This window comes from Coniophora puteana (assembly GCF_000271625.1).
Source record: "Coniophora puteana RWD-64-598 SS2 unplaced genomic scaffold CONPUscaffold_9, whole genome shotgun sequence".
Taxonomy (NCBI): Eukaryota; Fungi; Basidiomycota; class Agaricomycetes; order Boletales; family Coniophoraceae; genus Coniophora; species Coniophora puteana.
In genome coordinates this window covers 1260457-1278376 of record NW_006913061.1, presented here as the reverse complement: position 1 = coordinate 1278376, position 17920 = coordinate 1260457, and the positions used below count along the sequence as shown (strand labels likewise).

The window sequence follows — 17920 nt, the reverse complement described above, 5'->3', positions numbered from 1 at the left end:
TATTTTGGAACTTACCAGGGACGCATTTTGAATAAAGTTTGGCGATTTACACTTGACACGGCCAATTTGGTCATAAAAGATATTTTGATCAGAATATCTCCCCGCTAAGTACCACATAAGTCTCGCTTTTCCTGCAAAACAAAGTTAAAATATGTCTTCAATATTTCCACCATAAGTCCCGAGAACTTATCGGGCTATTCCCGCTGTGTATACAGGGGGAGTATGAATATATATACGCTTGCCGTGACTCAGCTGCGGCATGGTTCGCCTAGATTGTACCACAGGCTTCCACTATCAATCGACTAAACCTGCTATTCTCTCCAGGCGGCAATATGGCATCTTTCATGCATCTGGTGCCTGTGGAGTTAATGTCTTTCATCTTTGAAGACTGCATAGCACTTTTTACGAATCAGGATGGTGTCCTTGGCAGGAGCATGGCTGCGATAACAAGTGCCTACGAGAGTGGATTCACATTACGCATGTCTGCCGCTATTGGCGTGCTGTCGCCCTCGCAAATCCGAGGCTTTGGGACCGTCCCATGCTAGGATCCAGGCGTTGGATGAAGGAGATGCTCGCACGCTCGGGTGTATCTCCGCTCGTCATCTCCACTTTGCCATCGCATTACCCTGATTTTGGGATTAGATGCGAGAATCGGGCATTTGCGGCATCCTCAACTTCATAACTATGAAGCTTGGATATATCAAGGAGCTCGTTGTGCATTCAGCCGACGTAGACATTGCTGACCTTGTCACGGTGATTGGAAGACCTTACACTGTCACAGGCGATAGTCCACTCGTCCTTGACTCCCTCGGACTCTGGTGTGGCCATCGTGATCAAGCTTGGTCTGTTCCAGCTGATACCAGGCTATCTTACGCATCGAGGCTCAAGCGGCTGCATTTACATCATCTCCTTACCTCGTCATATGCTCATCTACGTTGGATGGTATGCAGAATCTTCGTGAGCTATCCCTGTCCCGCACCATAGACAATATCGGAGTCCTAGGAGAGAGAAGCATCCATCTTCTGCAACTTTCTCGCCTCAACCTCGAAGATCCGCTACATCTTTGCCAACGATTCCTAGCTGCACTCTGCTTCCGTGCCCCTCTCGAGTATTTGGGTATAGAGGAATCGTACTACCCTTGTGCTGACACATCCATCCTTCTTCCCGCTCTTCAAGACGTCTTTACAACCTTTCATGAATTGAGGGTCAATGAAGCGGGAGAGTTCGCGGTAGATCGTCCAGGTTATTACTCTGCTCTTGCCCTGGTTACGACGGGTGGGTATCGTACTCAAGAAGTCAGCTCTAGTTTCTTCTTCGGTGCGTCCCGCAGGTGTTCATCCGGTGGTGATTCGGGACTCTCATCGCTCCGCGAGCGAATCAACTTATCCGCGCGTAAATACTCCTTGCGCCCTAACTTGAACAATCCCGGAATTTTTTGCAAGCGGTCACGTTTGCGTGGATGTGCACCGGCTCACCTCCGGGATCTTGCAGCTCTTCCCGCTCCGATCAGTTGTTTCGCTGGACGTCGTTTCCGGGACGGACAACCATCGAAGCTCGCTCGACGTCTCAGCGCAGACTTTAGCTTTCATATTGAAGGCGACACCATGCATCCAGTACCTCAGGACAAAACGGGTCCGCGTTGAAGACGTTGTTCAAGTGCTACGGCCTTCGCCAGTCGCAGGTGGCGCGTATTTGGTCCCTGCCCCCCAGTTGAAGGACCTCGCACTCGACTGCATTGATTTTCTACCCGAGGACCAGTATGGCAAGCCAAGCGAACTCAAAATGTTCACGTCGTTGGTACCGTGTCTCTCCGCCCGTTCTCTGAGTGACTCGCCGTTGAGCCGGTTGGAGCTTCGGAGGTTCTGCTTTTTTTAGTGATCAGGAGCGGAAGGCCTTAGATGACCTGATCGTCGATTTCGACGTAGTGGATTGAACGATCGAGTGGGTATCACGATATTGCGAGAAAATGTCGTAAAGTAGACACTATTAGCTTTTATCCCAACATCAAGAGCCGCTCTTGCCATCCATGAGGATTGCAGTGAAGTGAAATGCAGTTATTCCCGGATTCCGGCGGATTACTCTACGACTATCCTCTATTGGATCGAGTCGGAGATGCGGGCCCGGAGGCAATGGTTCAAACGTTCAAAGCGAAGGATAGCCAGGCCTAAAGAAGCATTAAACGCGCTATGTGGTAGTCCTATTTAGTCCTAGACTTTGAGATAAGACTCGTACAGTGTCTTCTAGCCTCTTTGTAATTGAAGTCCGGCAGGAGAGATGAAAAGAAACCGTGAAAAGACAAGTCTCCGAAGTGACTCGGAGTAATGAACCTGAAGTAGTTGTTAGCCGAAACTAATAATCCCTGCCGCCCTCATATGAATCATAAGTGACAAGCGTACAATAATCTTGACTGGTGGCACCTCATAAATTAACCACTGGATGAATTCTTGGTACTGGTGTGGATGTTGTGCGTAGCGTCAGTCACGTTAATGTTCTGTCGATGATGACATGTGCCCCTGTCTCGAGACATCTTGGGATAGGTTTAATTCCCACGACCATGTTGCACTCGATCCATGTCCTCAGTACTACCTAACCTCCTCCGCTCCCGCACGTCATGGACCAGCGCAGGGCGCATCCCTAATTCATCATCCTTTTGCGCCAGATATTTCCACCTAACTAGACCGGTTCATGATTTCCACTTCGATACCCACCACTTCGTTCAGCGGCTGGAGCGAGAAGGGTTGAACCGAGCTCAGGCTGAAGGTATTATGTCTGCCATGGCCGAGGTCATCGACGAAAGCATACGTAACATGACGAACAATATGGTAACAAAGGCCGAGCAGGAAAAGGTGTGTTGGCCGTCTGTCGGAATTGAAGACTGCTAACGGATGTGCCCTCCTACGGCCCGGTCCATATTAGCATCAATATACCCAGCAAGTTGACTTTCAGCAGATGAAAAATGAGCTTCAGCTAATGGAGAAGAACGATCTCGCGATGATCAAAGCAGAGAACGATCGCCTCATGGCGGATATTGAGAAGCTGAAGCAACGTCTGCGGGAGGAGATTACACGTACGCAGGCGGGCGTGCGCCTGGACCTTAACCTGGAGAAAGGCCGCCTACGCGAAGAGAGCGGAAAGCAGGAGCTCAAGATTAAGGAGGTGGACACTCGCATTGAACAGGAGATCAACAACCTGCGGACCGCGATACAACAATCCAAGGTCAGTGGCATGTCTCCATTCCGTCCTGTCGGGCTTGTGGAGGTGCTAATGGTCTGTTCTCCCCAGGCAACGACACTGCAGTACCTAGTCGGATTTGGTGGGTCGTTTCTCTCTCACATTGCTCAGAGAAGGCGTCTGCTGACCACGGCGAACTCTAGTGACCGGTTGCTCTGCACTGCTCATGGCCTACCTTCGCTTCAGAGTTTAGACACAGAAAGACTCCTCCTCCTCTCGGACTGCGGTTCGATGCTCGCGTAGATATTGGCCCATTTGTTTAATTTGGCCCTGGCAGTTTGGAGAGGGAGGCTGCCAAATACCGCTAGTCTATGTTATAATCGGAGGTACGGCCCTTGTAGCTATATATAATATTTCTCTAGATTTTCCCTCGGCCTCGAAGGTTTCCACGTGCTTATCGGACACACGTGTTGGGTATGAACTCGAGTTAAAGGTCGGACCTGGTCTAGCTGTCTAAGTGCGGAAGCGCGTCTCCTTTGAAGGGTTCGCCGAGAGCAAGCTGCTTAAATTTCACGTAGGCCTGGTCGAGGTCATCGTTCACTATGACATAGTCGTACGCGCCTGGCTCCTGGGCATAACGAAGTTCTTCGAGAGAAGCTGCAGTCCGCTTCTGAATCGATTCTTCGGTATCGGTCGCGCGGCCGCGGAGACGTTCTATGAGAGCAGACCTGGACGGTGGCGAGATGAAGACATAGACGGGGGAAAGATCGGTCTTTTTAACGGATCGCACGCCCTGGGTTGACATCGGTCAGTATCATTGTGGAAGACAGAACGATATGGCTGAATGAATCTACCTGAGCATCGATATCGAGCACGCAACGTCTGCCGGTAGCGCCCACGTCGCGGACGGTCTGTATGCTGGTGCCGTAATAGTTTCCAGAAAACTGCGCCCACTCGATGAAGGCGTTACGTTTGATGAGATCCTCAAACTTGTCTTTGGTGACAAAGTGGTATTCTCTTCCGTCCGTCTCGCCGGGGCGAGGAGCACGGGTTGTGTCTTAGGCGCGTATATCTGTGTCAAAGGGAGAGAATGCGGTCACAAAGCGTGGAGGGCCGTACGAGAGACACTGAAGCCAAACTTGTCGGGGAAGTCTGCGAAGAGACGCTTGAGCAGCGTTCCCTTGCCTACCCCTGATGGACCTGAGAGGACAAGGGGTCTGAGGGTATTTAGTGACATTGTTTCTATCCAAACATGAGCTAGAGAGAACGTGGCGAAATGTCTGCAGCTTACCGCGGCCGAGGACCAAGTAGGCTACTGTCGTTTGTACGTGAGCGTTCTGGATGGCCAAGGAGCTAAATATATTTTACCAGAGATACGTTACAAATATAGATGGGCAGATGTTGAGTAGGTGGTGACGGATATCACACGTCCCATCATTTGCCGTCACGCCCGCCAGTCACGGCTGCATTTGCCATTTCCCTCCCGTACCAAGTCTGCCAAAGACTGAATTTGTCCGACCACGACGCCCACGACGCCAGCGAGCGGCTGCCCCCACCATTTTCTCCCCTCTCCCCGCCCCACGCCCTCTTCGCCCCCGTTCCCCACAGCCTCGAGCGACCTACGAACACTCGTTTCTCCTTCCTTGTATCATTCCCCGTGACTTTCCGCTTCCTAATTCACTTATCCAACACCCATCACACGGTGACCTTTGTCACGTCTTTCCCCGCACTACTCTATAAGCCCACATCCCGTCCTACCCCTTTCGACTCACCTCAGATAGGTCCTCGACACGATGGGAGCAGTCTGTTGTCGTCCTACGGTCTGTCCTTTCTCGCCAACTCTCATCGCGATGGCTTATATTATCCACTCTAGCCGGTCGACTTTGAAGGAGATGTAAATCTTTTCCATTTTGTTCTTCTTCGATGTGTGGGCAAGGGAGCCTTCGGAAAGGTACGTAGCATTCCAATATAGCGCCAAAAACGTACTCATCCGTCCAATATTCTTGCAGGTCCGAATGGTCCAGCACAAGCAGACTCGGGATCTCTACGCCCTCAAGTACATCAACAAGAGCAAGTGTGTCAAGATGAAAGCTGTTGCGAACGTCATACAGGAGCGCCGTCTGCTCGAGGAGGTTAGTACCGATAATCGTGCTATCGAAATGCGGGCGCTCAAACTCCCTACTTAGGTTGACCACCCCTTTGTCGTCAACTTGCGATATGCCTTCCAAGATGATGAGAACTGCTTCTTCGTCCTCGACCTCATGCTTGGCGGTGATCTCCGGTGTACGTTATTCCGTCTCTGGAGCTGGCCTTTCCTTGTCTAATTTCGTTCTTGTGTAGTCCATTTGGAGAGACTGGGATCGCTACCGGAAGAAGTTGTCCGCTTTTATGTCGCCGAGATCGGCTCTGCTCTTTGCTTCCTGCACGAAAACCATATCATGCACCGGTAAGAACCCTTTTCCAGCCTGTCCCTGGTACCTTGCACAAATTTTACTCTTCGACCCGCAGAGATCTGAAACCTGACAACATCCTCCTTGACGAGCGTGGTCACGCCCACCTGACGGACTTCAACATTGCCGTCCATTTCACTGACAGAAAGCCGCTGACTGGCGTGGCTGGCTCGATGGCATATATGGCCCCCGAGATCCTGATGAAGCGGGGCTATTCTTATCAGATTGATTGGTGGTCACTGGGCGTCTGTGCATATGAGTTGCTCTTTGGACGGCGGCCATACCGGGGCAAGACGAACGGTGACTTGACGCATAGTATCTCCAGAGACTCTTTAAGGTTCCCTGAGGATGCTGAACGCAAATGTAGCCGCCCTGGTCTTCAGGCACTTAAAGGAGTGAGTGGGTCAGAATAATCATGCGAATCGCATGTTGACTGGACACAAGTTTTTGGACCGGGATACTACCAGGAGATTGGGCTGCAGGCCGAACGGCGAGAGCTTCGAGGAAATACGGAGACACCCTTGGTTCCAGAACGTGGACTGGGATGGCCTTCTCACCAAAGAGATCGTTCCTCCTTTCACGCCTGATGTAATATCATTATTCTGTCTCGAGATGCTAACTGTACTGATCTGTGGATACAGTCAAAGAAAGCCAACTTTGACGCTTCGCACGAGCTGGAAGAACTTCTCCTGGAGGATAACCCTCTAAAGGCGAAACACAGGAAAGCCAACCGCGACGTCAACACGCTAAGCGCAGAAATGAGACAGATGGAGGAGCAGTAAGTCTTTTTTTTTGCTGATATATCATGCCTACTAACATGATCCCTCAGATTTACATGCTACGACTTCAAGAAGATGCAACGCCGGTCATATTACCCGCACAATCAGCAAATAGTGTCCATGTTTACCGCTACCACCAACCCGTCACGACCCGTCACGCCTGCTACGCTTGAACCGAACGGCGATATTTTGGCTTCCGCCATGCTCGACAGTCGTCAGAGCCCCGATTACGACGGAGCAGGCCTGGGGCATGTTCCAATGGAGAACATGAACATGTCGGAGAAGGTTTATTCATGACACTACACGTAGGTCAGTGCTAGTCTTGAACAATGGATAGTGGTGCTGACAGTATGATATTTGATATCTATCCACGTCCCAATTTCAGGTTTTATGGACCAATATACCCCATCTCTCGTTTGTCTCTATTCTGTACTTACCTTTACCTTGTGATCACACATCCACCACCCCATCTTTTTGCAATATTAGCGCATCTCACACTTCGTCGAGACATGGCATTGGCACGAAGGAAAGTGCCGCTTTCACGGACGACGGGAGGACACGCCTCTGGGTGGGCGGTCTTGTCCGAAGTCCTATTCTAATTACTGTTTATCCCTGCGTCTTCAGTCATCCTCTCTGGTTGCCGCGTAGTTTTTGGATCTGTTATATATTGGATCACCATACTGGATGTGAAGCGGGCAATTTGGGGAGGTTTTTTGTTTTTTCGGTGAGCTGGTACTGGTTATGATGCGAACTGTCGTCGACTCGGCATGTATGGTCCCATACGTACCTAGTAGTCCGGCAATCGTTCGGGACTTCGTAATTACGACCACTTTATTCATCTACTTACATTCATTCGGTAATTAATGACGTTAACGCAGTAAGCCTTGCGCATAAGCCGTGCACGTGCATCCTTGTGCTTTAAACTTGATTAAATGCGTGCTGCATCATGTTCGTGCGATGTTGAATCATAGGTGACAGGCACTGCTGTTCTGCACTGTTGGTGCACCGCTAGCTGCTCTCTGGGCCTAGTTGCATAGTAAGCAAGCATCCGGCGGCACGTTTTTGGCACGATAGCTGTGTTCATGTATTACTCATAGCTGTATACCCGTACCCGATCTGGCTGAGAGAAATCGGAGTGGATCATGGGAGTTGCCATTCAGCTCTTATATATGTTGGGCAGAGCACTGCGAACGACTGCACTTAGAACAGCGCGAATCGCACCCCGAATCGTTCAAACCACCAGAAGCATGGCCGATAAAACCAAGCCCGAGAGCGAATGGCGCGCCATCCTCAATCCTGAGCAGGTGATTGACTCTTTCTCATGATGTATCTCGGCCATAGGCATCTCTTGATTGAGCATAGACTGACGGCAGGCATTTGTATTAGTTTAGAATCCTAAGGCAGAAGGGCACGGAGCCTCCCGGCACGGGCAAGTACGATAGTCATTACCAGGAGGGCGCCTACGAGTGCGCTGGATGCGGGACACCCCTGTACAAGAGCGCGACCAAATTCAAGAGTGGTTGTGGATGGCCGGCCTTCTTTGACGGTGAGCACCGGATTCCGCGAGCTTGTACGCTGATAACCGCAGTCGATTGATCAATGTATGCGTCATTACAGCTATCCCCGGTGCAGTGAACAGGCACGAAGACCGATCTATGGGCATAACCCGCACAGAGATCACTTGTGCGGCTTGTGGAGGCCATCTCGGCCATGTCTTCAAGGGAGAAGGCTTCCCCACACCAAGTGAGTGCTTGCTTTTGCGCCCACACCATCTGTTACTGAAATCTTTGTAGCGGACGAGAGACACTGTGTCAACTCCATCTCGCTGAAGTTCACCGAGCCTTGAGTGGGCTTTAGATACATACGATATAGGGGCCTCCCACTCAAGGGACCGCAACCTTACTAGTTCTGGATGCATGAGATGACTGAAATTTGAACGATTTACATTGAAATTTCGTGGTCAGCATGGTATAAAAGTCGTGACCAGACGTCGTGAACTCGTACGGCAAACCCGACGGAGACATTAGCGCAATGTAGGTTGATTGATATACAGAAGGGGGCGAAGATGCGCGACAGATAGGAACGTCCCTGCAGCTTGATGAGGAAATGAGGAAACGAAGTGGATGATGTGCCTAGAGGCCTTCCATGCTGGACACAAGTTCGTCGAGTTCGCCTTTCGACTTCTTGTATTTCTCTTGCATGTCCTGCCAAACACACGTGTCGTTAATATACGTAATAATCGCGTCGGGCAAAGTAGCCGCAGGTGCAATGCGCGTACCTCGAATTTCTTCTCCCATTGGTCGCGCTCCTGCTCCAGGACATGCACCTGGCGCTCGAAGTGCTCCGCCTTGACATCAACTTGACGCAGCCTAGAGGGTAGACGCGATCAGGGGCTATTGATCTAGATGATAACGATCGCAGCAAGGGAGGACACGCACTTCTCCATAGTCTCTTTGACGTTCTTCTCTGCCGCGTCGAGCTCCTCCTCAAGAAGCTGGATCTTTCTGTTGAGACCCTCGTTGGTGGTGCGCGCGCCCTCGCCCTCCTGGTTGGCGGCCTTGAGCTCGTTGACCTTGCCCTCGGCCTTCTCGAGCTCCTCCTCAAGAACAGCGTTGCGGTGGGTGAGAGAGGTGATCTCCTGGTCCCTCTCAAGAAGCTGCTGTTCGTACTTCTTGGTCTTGGTCTCTGCTTCCTCTGCACGGGCTACTGCGTTGTCAGCCTCTGCACGGAGCGAGTTGAGTTTCTGCGAGGATGAAATGATGAGGATCGGAGAATCTGAGCGCGTCAAGTCGGAGTACACACATCCTTGATCTTATCCATTGATGGGTTCTGGCGGAGGACGGGGAGGGTAGGCTGTTGGGGGAAGCGGGATGGGTAGACGGGGACTGGCGGTGGCGAGGGCAAGGTTGATTTAAGTAATTCAAGACAATATTTATGCGGGAATAAGCCGTGGGAAAGATGCGATTATGCGCAGACGCTACCTTTTACGATCATGATACCTCGTTTAATCCGTCACCTACGTGAGCAAGAGCCGCACACGCGCTCGACAGACTAGAGCAGCACAGAACAGAACAAGGAAAGTGATACAGAATGGTCGCACCAGTCGCACAGGAGGGCAAGTTCTGTATTGTCTAGCACTCAGATCTCTTCTTATGTACCTGCAGAGCTGCCCATCCTCGAGGCCGTAATCAAGTGAGTATGCCGCGTTAATGGCGTATAACCCTCGCTCCTAACCCTCTGCCTTGCTAGCATCCGCAACCGTCTTACCGCTCTCAAACGAGATCGCGGTGAATTTATCAAGGCTTCCGACGTCAACACGCTCTACCAGCAAGTCGTCAAGCAAGGTCCGCACTTCCATCTCTCTTCACCCTCGGCATAGATAACGAGCCGGAATCAACCCCTAGTCACCAAACTTAACGACGTCCGCGACGAGAGTCAGACATACAACAACCGCGTCGACACCACTCTCGCCGATGTCTTCCAGCTTCTCTCTCTATGCTATCTTACCCTCGGCCGCACGAAAGAGTGCCCCGCCGTATACTCCCAGATCGCCTCCATGAGGGTGAGTCCCGCACTTGCTTGAGGTAATGCACACCCTCTAGCCTTCATCCCATCCCCTTGTCACCTCGACGCCACCCTGCTTCTGGCTCGACATGCTGACTGAGACGTGTCCTTTATGCGCCTCTGCGCTATGTATAGCAAATCCTCAACCACATGAACGAATCCGGAGTCTACAACGAATCCGACCTCGCCCCCTTTCATCGCCGGCTTGAGGAACTCCGCCAAATAGTTCAGCATGACGCTGAAAGCGGGAAGCATCCGAGAGCAATGACGACCCTTTTAGAACGCCAGCTGAACGAATGCGGTGCGTGTCCGCCTTTTCATTTCCTCCATTCAGTTTTGCTCTTGCACCTTCTCTCGTGCTCGCGGACCAAGTTCATTAAACGGGCTCTAAAGATGCTATCGTGGAATCGCTGCAAGAATCTCTTTCCGTCCTCTCCGTTGAGCTTATCCCCATTCACGAACGGCTGGTCACCATACGACGGCAGCTCGTTGCCCTTGCCTCAAAGGAAGGATCGCATAAAACTGAGCTCAAGCCGCTTCAGGAGGAGCTCAGAAAGATCGATTCGTTGAGTGTTCAGCCTGATATCCGAATGATGTGATTCGCTCGTACTGAACGTCGGGAATGCATCTTCCTCGCCCTTCCGCAGGCAGCGTGTCGACGGCAAGTTTCTTGGTCCAGGCGGCATCGTCCCCGCGTCCCAGGTGCTCTGCTCGTCGCTCCTAGAAGAGCTCTTTGAGATATTACAGGAGGTCAAGGCGCGAGAGGATTCAAAGAACGTCGCGTCGTCTCTCAAGGCAATATACGACCGGCTCAGCCAGATCCGCCAGGAGCTCGAGAACCTCGTGTTCACGCACCGGTGGAGTCTCCGCGAGACCGACCTGTATAATTATCAGCTGAGTCTGCAAGAGATCGACAAGATGCGCGTAGACGGCAAGTTTATCGACTCGGAAGAGAATCGACCGCCGGGACAGTTTGTTAGTATTTTATTACGAGGTGGCACCAGAGCGATGCCTGACAAGCCTCATGTGGACAGGTACTGCTATACTTGCTCAGACGATGTTATGGCTTGATCTACAGGCTGCTGTCCTCGAGTGAACCGGTGTCCGAAGAGCTTATGCCAGTAGCAAATAAGCTTTCCACAGTCAAGAAGTGTCTGAACGAAGTCTTGAAATATGGCGGCCCGTTCAGCCCTCGCGACTTATATCCCGTTCGTTCTTTTCTTCCATCATCAACGCGTTGGACACGCGTAGACGCTAATCGCCGCACGTCACCACTGTATAGTATCAACTTGCGCTGCACCAGATAGAATCCATGCGTAAAGAGGGAAAGTTCGTTGGGGTGGACGGGAATATACCTGAAGGACAGGGTATCGTCATGGCGCATCTGAATGAGTGCCATGAACTGTTGGAGATGGTGCGTCAATCTCCGTAGATTGACATCTTCATCGAGTTCACCCTCCTTTTAGCTGAAAGAATCCATGGATGAAGTAGAGGATGAAGAGTTTGACGACGATGAGGATTTTGATGAGGCAGAAGAATAGGACTAGGCAGTACCATTATAAGCTCGTCATCTTTTCATAACCATATGGTATACATAAACCCCTCGCACGATTTTCATGTGGCTGCAGGCCAAGTGAGTGTATTGAATCATTAGTGTAACCAAAATGAAGTTCATAATGGTATTGCAAGGGATAGACTAGACAATAATACTGGTGTCCAGCTTATCTATAGGAAATCTACGAAGTGAAAGAGGAAACGTGGTCTTCGACGACCTTCTTGATTTTAGCCTCAACCTCGGGGGTGACGTTACCACTCGAGATCTCCTCGAGGAGGGCGGTCTGCGCGGAGGTAAGGTGCTGGCGGAACTCAGCTTCCCAGCGGGTGATCTGGTCGACGGGGATGGTATCGAGCTGCAAGAACATGAGCCAAGAATAATGGATAGTGCATGAATATACTCACAAGACCGTTGACACCGGCGTAGATGATGGGCACCTGGATCTCGGTGGAGAGAGGCTGGTACTGGCCTTGCTTGAGGAGCTCGGTGAGACGAGCACCACGGGAGAGCAGGAAGCGCGTCGAGGCATCGAGATCGGAACCGAACTGGGCGAAGGCGGCGACCTCACGGTATTGGGCGAGGTAGAGCTTGAGCGAACCAGCGAACTTCTTCATGATCTTGCTGTGAAGATGATAGGATGATCAGTTCAAGGCGCCCATATATATGATCATAAAGCGGAGCTTACGTCTGGGCAGCAGAGCCGACACGCGACACGGACAGACCGACGTTAATGGCGGGACGGACACCACGGAAGAAGAGCTCAGCCTCCAAGAAGATCTGACCGTCGGTGATGGAGATAACCTATGAAACCCATTTCATTGTCAGATTCACTGTGTCATGCTTTGTAACGTAGAAACTTACGTTAGTGGGAATGTAAGCAGAGACATCACCACCCTGGGTCTCAATGATGGGGAGAGCAGTGAGGGATCCACCACCGAACTTATCGCTCATCTTGGCAGCACGCTCAAGGAGACGCGAGTGGAGGTAGAAAACGTCACCAGGGTAGGCCTCACGACCGGGAGGACGACGGAGAAGGAGGGACATCTGGCGGTAAGCAACGGCCTGCTTGGACAAGTCATCGTAGATGATAAGGGCTGAAATATTCACGTAAATTAGGTAACCCGCGAATGCATGCACTCCAAAACTTACCGTGCTTGCCGTTGTCACGGAACCACTCGCCCATAGCACAGCCCGAGAAGGGAGCAAGGTACTGGAGAGGAGCGGCCTCGGAGGCGGTGGCAGCGACGATGATGGAGTACTTCATGGCGTCGTTCTCCTCAAGGGTCTTGACGAGCTGAGCGACGGTGGAACGCTTCTGACCGACAGCAACGTAAACACAGTAGAGCTTCTTAGACTCATCCTGGCCATCGTTCCAGCGCTTCTGGTTGAGGATGGTGTCGATGGCGACGGCGGTCTTACCGGTCTGACGGTCACCGATGATAAGCTCACGCTGGCCACGACCAATGGGCACCATAGCGTCGATGGGCTTGAGACCAGTCATCATGGGCTGGTTGACCGAGCGACGGGGGAGAATGCCGGGTGCTTTGACGGAGGCACGGCGGCGCTCAGCAGCCTCAATGGGGCCCTTGCCGTCGATGGGGTTACCGAGAGCGTCAACAACACGGCCGAGCAGGTTAGGGCCAACAGGAACGTCGACGATCTGGCCGGTACGCTTGACGGTGTCGCCCTCCTTGATGAGACGGTCGTTACCGAAAATGGAGACACCGACGTTGTCCGCCTCCAAGTTCAGACACATGCCACGGACACCAGAAGAGAATTCCACCATCTCCTCGGCTGGAGGGAGACATGGGTTGGTGTGCGGGTTTAATAGCAAGCGTGGAAAAGAAACGTACCCTGGACGTTCCTGAGACCCCAGACACGTCCAATACCGTCACCGACGCCTTGGAATTCATGTAAGTTTACACGTCCTGGAGGCTAGCATGTATGGAAGGCATACTCAAGACACGGCCAGTCTCTTCGACGTTGCCGGCGACAGAGGTGCCCGAGATGCGGGACTCCAATATCGAGGAAACCTCCGATGCAGCTACACGGGCGCGACACGTTCATTTCGCGACGAAAAGGCAACGAGCAAGCGGAAACGGGTGCGGGTGAGTAAGGCCGCAGTAGTCCTGGTTGGATGGTGTACGAACCAGGCTTAGCAGTTGCATACGAGCGCGTAGCAAGCTGGCTCTGTTGGGAGTAAAGTAGGTTGAAAAAAGATGAGTTTTTGACGTGGCACGGTAGAAAAAGGGTTGTTGTGTACCTTGGGGGCAGCGGCGAGCGCAGCTCTGCGTGCCGAGTTTCTAAGTGCGATTCTGTGCATGGAGGATAAGGGAAAGTGGGATGAGAGTGAACAAGTGAGTCGGTGTTAGGGAATTGTCGGGACGGACGCATGAAAGCCTCTTTTTTTAGGCGGAGATTCAATCACCACCCGACCGTGGTGCGGCCACAACCGACAACGAAATCAACACGCGGGAACACGGCGCGGCAATAATTTGTCACGTCTTGCACTACCCTCAGTATGGCCGCATGGAAAATGCGAAGCTGGCTGGCAGGTCTGCGCAACAGTCAGTCTCCCTCTTTCCAATGATGGCTTTCTCTCTAATGTTTTCTCAGTCTCAGCGCGGTCATTCCATACGCCAGCAGTTCCAGGCTCTGCGTCTGACGCGCTCAACCTCATCCGCTCACAACCGTCACAGTACATTATTGCCTCCATAGTCGGACGCAAGTACATCCTTGCACCACGCGACCTTCTTACTGTCCCTCACCTCAAGGATGTACGCGTCGGAGACAGTATTGCTTTGAGCAACATCCACGAAATTGGTTCGCGCGAGTATACCCTCCGCGGAGATCCCACCATTCCTTCAACTCGTGTCAAGGTAGACGCGACTGTCGTCGAGCACACCAAGGGTAAAATGGAGGTCGTCTTCAAGAAGAAGAGACGAAAGGGTTACCAGAAGACCATCAAGAACAAGCACCCATACACCCGTCTTCGCATAGGTCAAATAGAAATCGTCGATTCGCAGCCATAGCATTTACTTTATGTCGCTTATGTCCAAGACTAATGAAGACTTAATCAAATTTTACTACCCTAGGCGTTATTCTTCAGCGCTGTTCTTTATTTGTTCTGCCACTTATATAACCCACATATGCTGCATAAAAATTGGGTCAGGACGTGTCCTGGGTGCCTGATACCTTCATACTTCGAAGAACAGCAAGCATGATCATGGACCAAACGGAGCACAATTAAAGCATGATATTTGACCACCAACATACGAGCTACTGACACTGATTTGCTTAGAGCATAGTCGTGAACCGGACTGAAGGAGACCAACGCCACTAAATTTCCCCTTCCTCCGGCGTCTCTTCCCTGCCCTTTTCCTTGCGGTCTTCCACATCGGGGTCATATCTCGGACGCTTGAAAAATGTCAGAATAAACTCACCGCGTCATAAGTACGCTCATACACACCTTCTCAGACCTGGCAGGCTCCTCGTGGCGAGAAGCTTCACGCTTACTAGGTCTTGGCGACTCGTGCCTTTTCTCCTGCCGGTCACGACTGCGGTCGCGCTCATCGTCGTAAGGAGGTGCATCGTCATGTCGACTTCCGCGTCCATGATCCGAGCGGGGGCTACGGCGCGACCTGTGATAGTCGTCGCGGTCGTCTCTCGCATGGCGCGAGCGGTATTCACGATCCTTCCCGCTGCGACTGTCCTTGTGGTCGCGGTCACGAGAGTCGCGAGAGTAGCCGTCGTAGTCGTCACCACGGTGGCGTCGCGAGCCTCGTCCATCACGGTCGTACTCTCGAGTGCGATCGCGGTAGTCTCTGTCCCGGTCCCGGTCGTCGCGAGTTGGCTCTTTGCGTTTCCTGCTGGTGGTCGAACCACCGTCCTCAGATGCAGCCTCACGGATACGTTCCTGCGCTTTCATCAGATATTTGAACAGAAAAAAATCAGATACCAACCTTCTGCCTCTTGACATATTTAGCAAATGCCGCACGCCGTCCTTCTTCGTCTTCAAGAGCCTTGTACTCGGGTAGGTGCTCGATCAATGGTACAGCCTTTCAGTCTGTCAGCATCATAATGGGCTATGTGTTTATTCACTGACCTCTTCATAAGTTGCGTCGAGGTTGAGAGGTTCGGGGAGCTTCCTGAGAGCGTAGCGCAGGTCATCCTGGAGATGTCGCTGCTTCCGTTCTTGACGCCGGCGCTCGTCACTCTGTTTCTTGACCGCCTGATCGTGAAGCTCGGAGGGAGTTAAGACCATCAGTGAGAGAGATAGTCAAAGCCACTCACAGTGGTGAAAACCTCCTCAATGTCAGTGCTGCTGATATCTTTGGCAATTTCCGCGTCGTGAGTGACTATGGCTTGGAACGCAGACAGTTCAGTCGAAGCGGCGAGCTTAAATATTTCAACGCCATCCTTGCCAGCCCTCTCGTCGTTGTACGCTTGAATGGCCTTCTCTGCCGTCGCAATTTTCTCGTCTAGTCTCTGGTCAAGTCCGTCGACGACGTCCCAGAAAAGTTCGAGAGGATTCGAACCGGGTTTGCCGAGCAGGTTCAGGTAGCGTTCATCAGAAGCAAATGAAGGATAGACTTGCTTCCATTTGGTACGAGCCTTGATCTTCCCGGACTCAATTAATTCCTGCAATAAAGCCTGCACTCTATTATGGATATATGCTTGTATGCATGTTAAGATAATGGCGCACCTTGAACCCCTCCCTTGCTTTTCTTTCTCTTCTAGTTTTGTCCAGCTGTGTGCGCCGCATCTCTTCGTCAAACTCCCGTTCCTTCACTCGACTGTAATCCTCGAACGCGAGGAGGATGTCGAGAGTAGGGAGCTTTTGGAGCTCAAGATCAGTCAGCCACTCATCAGAGTTTACCAAAAGATCATGAGCTTTCCTCCAACGAGTGAGAACATCCACTTCCAACGTCTTGAACAGCTGTACCACTTTGGCAACGCTGCGAGATCGGGCCGCCCGACTTTCTTGCTGCAGGGAAGGGAGATAAACAAGTATAAGGGAAATCAGACGCTGTGGACATACCACTTCACGTTGTTTCAGCTCATCGACGTACTCTTCAAAAATAAGCTTGCGTTCGGTCTCGATCTTGGCTTGCTGCCATATGGGGTGCTGCGAAAAGAGCTTATCTGCGGTCGCAAACGTGCTATAATGGAATACGTTGGGATTGCCTCTTAGCATATTCCTTATCGCAGGGCGCAGCTTAGACAAGCGTGAATCACGCTCTTCTTGTTCTTTCTGCTTAAGTCCCTCTGTGTACTGTTCGCATGTGAGTATCTGAGCGATCATATGAGCAAGGAAAGGAACCCCACCTTTTGCCAAGTTGCCTTTTTCTCAGCAAGAGAGTTTAGTGCTTTATACAACGGATCAGTGATGATAGTTCTCATTGTTTGATCCCAGCTCCAGTCTGCGCTAACGCCAGCTTTCCTCAACAGGTGGATGAACGCTTTCTCTCCTTCCTCAAAGGTAGCAAACCCGTTATGGGGGATAACAGGATCTTCGGGGAGATTTGGGCGAGCGGGTAAGGCTCCGGAGGGTGCCTGATTGGCTAGTGCATCGGTGCCGTTCACCTGGCCAGGCAACACTAAAGCCTTGGAGTTATCGATGACCGCTGGGGTCGCTTGGCCTGAGGTGATTGCAAGAGGGGCGCTACTAATGACGAAGGGGGAGTGTATGAGTTGCTTGTGAGCATAATAAGAAAAGAAAAAAGTACGCACGGAGTGGCAGTGGGCGCAGGCGCTGGGCTAGATTCTTTCTCTACTTTCTCCAGAAGAAGCAAGAGCTCGTCTGGCATGTCCCATTTCGACTCCTTCGACTCGGTCTAAGGACGTTAATAAGACGCGTAATCACATCAGGTCTGATGCATGAAAACGTACGTTGTAGTAATACTTGCGACCGCCCGAGAAATACTCTTTCCACTTCGTCTCACCTAACGCGCGCTTTCCTGTGGGTTAGTGTCGTCATGACGCATAGATTGACCTGCTCACCTCAAATGGTGTCTTGAGATCTTAAATGTGATAACACATCAGTCTAAGAGGAAGGGATGGTGTGGGACGGAAAATGACTGCTTACCGTCAGGTTTCTCCCAAACACTCTCGCGAGTACTGGTATTGAACCAATAGGTTCGTCCTTCGGGATTTCTGTGCTCGGTCTGGTAACACGATGCAATGAGACTGATGAGCAGAGATCAAGGCGTTCAAAATATCGACGACTTACCCACATGAGCTCGGCGACGAATGTCAAGAAGTAGAGTAGAGGACCTGAAGCCGCGACTTACAGCTTGGCGTTAGATGTCCTGCCTCGGCCATGCCAATTTGTTTGGCTGTGTTTGCTCACATCACTATTTTGGTCGATGCCCCTATTCTTACTTTTCTGTCATGCCGCT

The 17920-nt window shown here is 51.6% G+C and overlaps 9 protein-coding genes across 9 annotated transcripts; 6 read left to right on the top strand and 3 right to left on the bottom strand.

Annotated features, from left to right (window-relative positions):
* Positions 1–332: 332 nt before the first annotated feature.
* Positions 333–2168, top strand: CONPUDRAFT_74661 (uncharacterized protein; the record flags this gene model as incomplete). The annotated part of the gene is made up of 6 exons (XM_007772352.1): positions 333–533; positions 643–753; positions 782–842; positions 985–1317; positions 1511–1797; positions 2055–2168. 6 exons carry the CDS (start codon positions 333–335, stop codon positions 2166–2168), a joined length of 1107 nt encoding a protein of 368 aa, XP_007770542.1.
* Positions 2169–2570: 402 nt separating this feature from the next.
* CONPUDRAFT_127014 (DUF1640-domain-containing protein) lies at positions 2571–4510 on the top strand (the record flags this gene model as incomplete). The annotated part of the gene is made up of 6 exons (XM_007772662.1): positions 2571–2846; positions 2917–3216; positions 3283–3313; positions 3375–3967; positions 4029–4413; positions 4463–4510. The coding sequence occupies 4 exons, from the start codon at positions 2571–2573 to the stop codon at positions 3422–3424; spliced, it is 657 nt and encodes a 218-aa protein (XP_007770852.1). The 3' UTR covers positions 3425–3967; positions 4029–4413; positions 4463–4510.
* A 454-nt stretch (positions 4511–4964) lies between these two features.
* On the top strand, positions 4965–6541 carry CONPUDRAFT_32800 (kinase-like protein; the record flags this gene model as incomplete). The annotated part of the gene is made up of 9 exons (XM_007772215.1): positions 4965–4991; positions 5045–5122; positions 5181–5303; positions 5358–5454; positions 5512–5617; positions 5680–6016; positions 6066–6209; positions 6263–6399; positions 6451–6541. Coding segments are annotated over 9 exons (1140 nt in total), but the record flags the coding sequence as incomplete, so codon positions are not given.
* Positions 6542–7647: 1106 nt separating this feature from the next.
* Positions 7648–8246, top strand: CONPUDRAFT_60253 (methionine sulfoxide reductase B; the record flags this gene model as incomplete). Its single annotated transcript, XM_007772301.1, has 4 exons — positions 7648–7704; positions 7787–7946; positions 8018–8143; positions 8194–8246. The coding sequence occupies 4 exons, from the start codon at positions 7648–7650 to the stop codon at positions 8244–8246; spliced, it is 396 nt and encodes a 131-aa protein (XP_007770491.1).
* Positions 8247–8532: 286 nt separating this feature from the next.
* Positions 8533–9220, bottom strand: CONPUDRAFT_91434 (actin filament-coating protein tropomyosin; the record flags this gene model as incomplete). The annotated part of the gene is made up of 4 exons (XM_007772661.1): positions 8533–8604; positions 8679–8769; positions 8839–9143; positions 9203–9220. The coding sequence occupies 4 exons, from the start codon at positions 9218–9220 to the stop codon at positions 8533–8535; spliced, it is 486 nt and encodes a 161-aa protein (XP_007770851.1).
* A 172-nt stretch (positions 9221–9392) lies between these two features.
* CONPUDRAFT_107257 (uncharacterized protein) lies at positions 9393–11571 on the top strand. The gene is made up of 10 exons (XM_007772660.1): positions 9393–9515; positions 9565–9592; positions 9650–9744; positions 9805–9962; positions 10100–10265; positions 10358–10529; positions 10612–10939; positions 10999–11172; positions 11247–11378; positions 11431–11571. Exons 1-10 carry the CDS (start codon positions 9491–9493, stop codon positions 11503–11505), a joined length of 1353 nt encoding a protein of 450 aa, XP_007770850.1. The 5' UTR covers positions 9393–9490; the 3' UTR covers positions 11506–11571.
* A 20-nt stretch (positions 11572–11591) lies between these two features.
* CONPUDRAFT_83440 (ATP synthase F1 alpha subunit) lies at positions 11592–13885 on the bottom strand. The gene is made up of 9 exons (XM_007772659.1): positions 13783–13885; positions 13670–13709; positions 13477–13563; positions 13373–13420; positions 12669–13313; positions 12381–12613; positions 12205–12320; positions 11924–12140; positions 11592–11874 (listed from the first exon to the last, which is right to left on the bottom strand). Exons 1-9 carry the CDS (start codon positions 13840–13842, stop codon positions 11701–11703), a joined length of 1620 nt encoding a protein of 539 aa, XP_007770849.1. The 5' UTR covers positions 13843–13885; the 3' UTR covers positions 11592–11700.
* A 151-nt stretch (positions 13886–14036) lies between these two features.
* On the top strand, positions 14037–14641 carry CONPUDRAFT_83439 (uncharacterized protein). The gene is made up of 2 exons (XM_007772658.1): positions 14037–14086; positions 14136–14641. The coding sequence occupies exons 1-2, from the start codon at positions 14056–14058 to the stop codon at positions 14549–14551; spliced, it is 447 nt and encodes a 148-aa protein (XP_007770848.1). The 5' UTR covers positions 14037–14055; the 3' UTR covers positions 14552–14641.
* Positions 14642–14754: 113 nt separating this feature from the next.
* On the bottom strand, positions 14755–17802 carry CONPUDRAFT_107252 (uncharacterized protein). The gene is made up of 13 exons (XM_007772657.1): positions 17752–17802; positions 17608–17686; positions 17523–17542; positions 17412–17474; positions 17253–17356; positions 16848–17187; positions 16561–16794; positions 16225–16506; positions 15813–16172; positions 15625–15762; positions 15482–15577; positions 14989–15435; positions 14755–14936 (listed from the first exon to the last, which is right to left on the bottom strand). Exons 1-13 carry the CDS (start codon positions 17755–17757, stop codon positions 14859–14861), a joined length of 2247 nt encoding a protein of 748 aa, XP_007770847.1. The 5' UTR covers positions 17758–17802; the 3' UTR covers positions 14755–14858.
* Between the last annotated feature and the right edge of the window lie 118 nt (positions 17803–17920).